The sequence below is a fragment of the Hevea brasiliensis genome, chromosome 9 (assembly GCF_030052815.1).
Source record: "Hevea brasiliensis isolate MT/VB/25A 57/8 chromosome 9, ASM3005281v1, whole genome shotgun sequence".
NCBI lineage: Eukaryota > Viridiplantae > Streptophyta > Magnoliopsida > Malpighiales > Euphorbiaceae > Hevea > Hevea brasiliensis.
Window position 1 is genome coordinate 8,964,531 of NC_079501.1, and position 3,786 is coordinate 8,968,316.

The 3,786-nt window shown below is 34.4% G+C and overlaps 1 protein-coding gene across 1 annotated transcript; it reads left to right on the forward strand.

Annotated features, from left to right (window-relative positions):
* Nucleotides 1-1,238: 1,238 nt before the first annotated feature.
* Nucleotides 1,239-2,991, forward strand: LOC131183031 (protein indeterminate-domain 12-like). Its single transcript, XM_058152744.1, has 3 exons — nucleotides 1,239-2,140; nucleotides 2,231-2,627; nucleotides 2,792-2,991. The coding sequence occupies exons 1-3, from the start codon at nucleotides 1,957-1,959 to the stop codon at nucleotides 2,799-2,801; spliced, it is 591 nt and encodes a 196-aa protein (XP_058008727.1). The 5' UTR covers nucleotides 1,239-1,956; the 3' UTR covers nucleotides 2,802-2,991.
* Nucleotides 2,992-3,786: the final 795 nt, after the last annotated feature.

Sequence of the window (3,786 nt, forward strand, 5' to 3'; positions counted from 1 at the left end):
AGAGAATTGCTCATGTTGCAATAGGCCACTGTAATTATAGAATTTCTAACAAATATTATTATGTTTGTTTAAAGAAGGGGATAAAAAGGTCAATCTACAATTCATGGCTTTAGATTTGGGTTTGGAATAATAAAAAAAAAAAAAAAAGATAGAAAAGAGGAATAAAAGAAGAAGAGAGCTTCCAAATTCTCTCCCTTGGTGGGGTTTGCTCGAGCACTTTCACCACACACTAGGATGTGCGCGAATAATTACAAAAGAAAGATAGACAGAAAGGAAATGAAAAATCCTCAACAAATAATGGGAACAAGAAATTCATTTAGATTCCACATATCAACAATAATAGAATATAAACATTCATGTTAATTATTACAGAACATTAAAAGCGAAAAAGTAAACTTTGATATATGTAATAATTATGATCTCTAATAGATATAAAATTTTGCTAGAACAACTCAACTCAACTCAATTCAACTAAACTTTTATTCTAAAAATTTGGGATCGACTATATGGATTCGCTTTTTTCACTCTAAATATTTTGGGTTAAATCCTCCGAAATTAAGGTGTGACGAAATTTTTACGCTGTTTGTCACCTACAGCAACCCTCCTCCTTTATTCGGGCTTGGAATCGGCTAAGCGCAAACTACTTAGACAGAATTAAAATTTTGCTAGAACATGAAAGTAAAATAGGATAAATAATTTTTCGTTTCATAATGCCTCCAATAAAAAAAGGTGATCATGTGCGATTAAATGTTTGGATATAATTAAGCTGATAAAGCCAATCAATAGATCAATCATGTTAGTTGTGGGGTATTACAGAAAAGGTTGAGAAGGCCTATCTCTGTACTTATTTGCCTTTGCCATGTGATATCTACATAGATTTTTTAGCTTCTAATTTTTCAAAGTTAAGGATTGGGAGACTCAAAATTCATTCTTAAAAAATTAAATGTTGGTGGAAAAATATTTTGAAAATTTATTTAATCAATTATTTTAAAATTTTAATAATTCAAATGTGTCAAATTTAATTATAAATTAATTTTTAATCACTGCAAAAAATAACCTAAACCTTTGGGAAGCAATTCCTCCTTTTAATATCACTCCATTCCATTCAAATCAAGGTCCTTTTAGGGTTTGGGTGTTTTATAACAGGAACCAAGGAAAAGGCAGAAAGTGCCAACGTCAGACACCAAAAGAAAAATTATTAAAGAAATAATAAAGACAGGTTTGAAAAGAAATTTGTTTATGAAGATGAGTTTTTTCTTAGTCTTTGCTCTCGTCTCTCTCTTTCTCTCTCTACTTTTGTAGAATTCTTAATCATTTTTGAGTTTGCTAGCTTTTTTTTTTTTTCACTAATTTGCCACCCCTCTTCCTCGGTCTGCCACTACAATCATCATCTTCTTTAATCTATTATCTACAAGAGACCCAGCTCCTGATATATAATTTCTCTTTCATTTTCTTGGTATCCCTAAGTAGAGATGTATAGAGAGAAGAGGGTTATATAGGGAGGGTTTAGAGGAAAAACCACCTTATTGTCTGTTATTTCTATGTTTGATTGCATGTTGAGCTCCTAGATGGTTTTAGTGAGAGAGAGAGAGATTGGAAAGAGATATATCTGAATTGGGTTGCAGTGTTGCTCAGACAAGCAATCCATGGCTAGATAGCGACTTGGAGAATAACCCATCATCATCATCTCTTAACGAGATTTTGCTTTTGCTATCCAATGAATGATGCCTTTCTGTTTCTGTAATTCACTGCCACCTGTTCATAAACAAAGTTGTGTTTAGTTGTGTCCAAAGCTGGGATTCTTTATTTCTGGGGCTGCCCTTAGTTTTCTTGTTGTTTCTTCAAAGGTGCAAAGTGGGCACTTGTAGAAGGGTTAAATTGGTAGAAAGATATCAAACAAAAACAAAGAAACCGTTTCTTGTTTTTTTTCTTCTTGGAGTTTTCTTGTTCACAGGCATGTTCCCAGCAGCCATGTCCAATTCAACTGCTTTGTCTGAGGATGCTAGTGTTTCTACCGGTAATAGAGTTCAGGATTTTTGTGGCTTAAATCCAGTAGTTTCCACTGTTTCTCCTCAGCAGCAGCAGCAGCAGCAGCAGCAACCCAAGATAAAGAAGAAGAGAAGCCTACCAGGAAATCCAGGTAAGTTCTTCTCTTAATTTCTTCAATCTCAATTTCGTATTAGATTTGTATATATATATTTTTTTTCATTATTGGTTGATGGTGTTCCAGACCCAGATGCTGAAGTGATAGCATTATCTCCAAAGACCTTACTAGCTACCAATAGATTTGTGTGTGAGATCTGCAACAAAGGGTTTCAGAGAGATCAGAATCTTCAACTTCACAGGAGAGGACACAACCTTCCATGGAAGCTGAAGCAACGAAACAGTAAAGAGATAAAAAAGAGAGCCTATGTTTGCCCTGAGCCATCGTGTGTTCACCACCATCCTTCAAGGGCTTTGGGTGACCTCACGGGTATCAAGAAACACTATTGCAGAAAACATGGAGAGAAGAAATGGAAGTGCGAAAAGTGTTCAAAGATCTATGCTGTTCAATCAGATTGGAAGGCTCACTCTAAAACCTGTGGAACTAGAGAGTATAGATGTGACTGTGGAACCCTTTTCTCCAGGTATTTTTCTTTCTTTCTTTCTTGCTTCTTTTTCTTGGTCTTTTCTTTTTTTTTTCAAAAGTATATAAAAATAAATAAATGTTCTTTTTGGTCTTTCTATTTTTATTATGTTCGTCTGAAATTCCCAATGTTCCCTTGTTTAATTACGAGCTTTGATGTTTCAGAGATTCGTAATTTTGGACTCATTTTGGAATTCACAGCAAATATTGGTCTTTTGTTCAAAGTACGAAGTCTCATGTCTTTAGAATAGTGTTTGTATTTTGTTTCAATCGGTTTGTTTTTTACAAGAGCTGGTAAGCTCTGCATGGAATATATCTGAAGCTTAAATATATTGGCAGGTTGCATAGAACTGGACACCATTAATACCAGTGTCTGTTACAGATGACATAACAAGAGTAACTGAAAGCAATATCTCTGAAAATCTGAACCTGCCAAGTTCCCATTTGAAAAGAACAAAAAGAAATAAATACATACATAATCCTTTGTTCTACATTTGGTTTGTCTTTAATCCAACTGCATTACTTTTTGCTGTGTCCTTTGCATTGAATGCCCGAGTGGGCACTGATTAAGATTTTTCTTGTTTGTGTTTGTGTAATAACATATACACAAAATATCTTTCATGTTTTAACTGGCAATAGAGAGGATGCTTGCCTTGACTTGTTTGGTTCTTGCATTTTTCCAGTGTGTTTACCCCTTTTGGTACTTTGTAATTGAGTGACTGCAGTCTCAAAAACAATGATGAATATCTCTGCTTGTCCAAGAAAAAGTGAAGGGTAAAAGATCTTAATTGCTTTTTTGGGTTTTCATGGCTGAGAAAACCCGTGATACTATTTTCATGAAGCATGCTATCATTTAGTTGCAGAACACTGAGGCTCTGACTCTTGATCATGATGACGAATAATCTACAAAAATATCTGATATTCTGAATTGATTTCATTTTCCTTCATCCATAATAGGATATATACTTTCATCAAAAAAACAAAAAGGATATATATTTGTGGTTTCAATTTGCATATCTTTGTTAAATGCACGAGTACAAGTTTCAAAGGACTTGAAATTTCTTGAAATGTTGAGCCTCACCATCCATATATGCCTACTTCCCCATGCATGCCAGTGATGCCACTCATCAATCGATTGCCTACATTGCATCTCTCTCTCT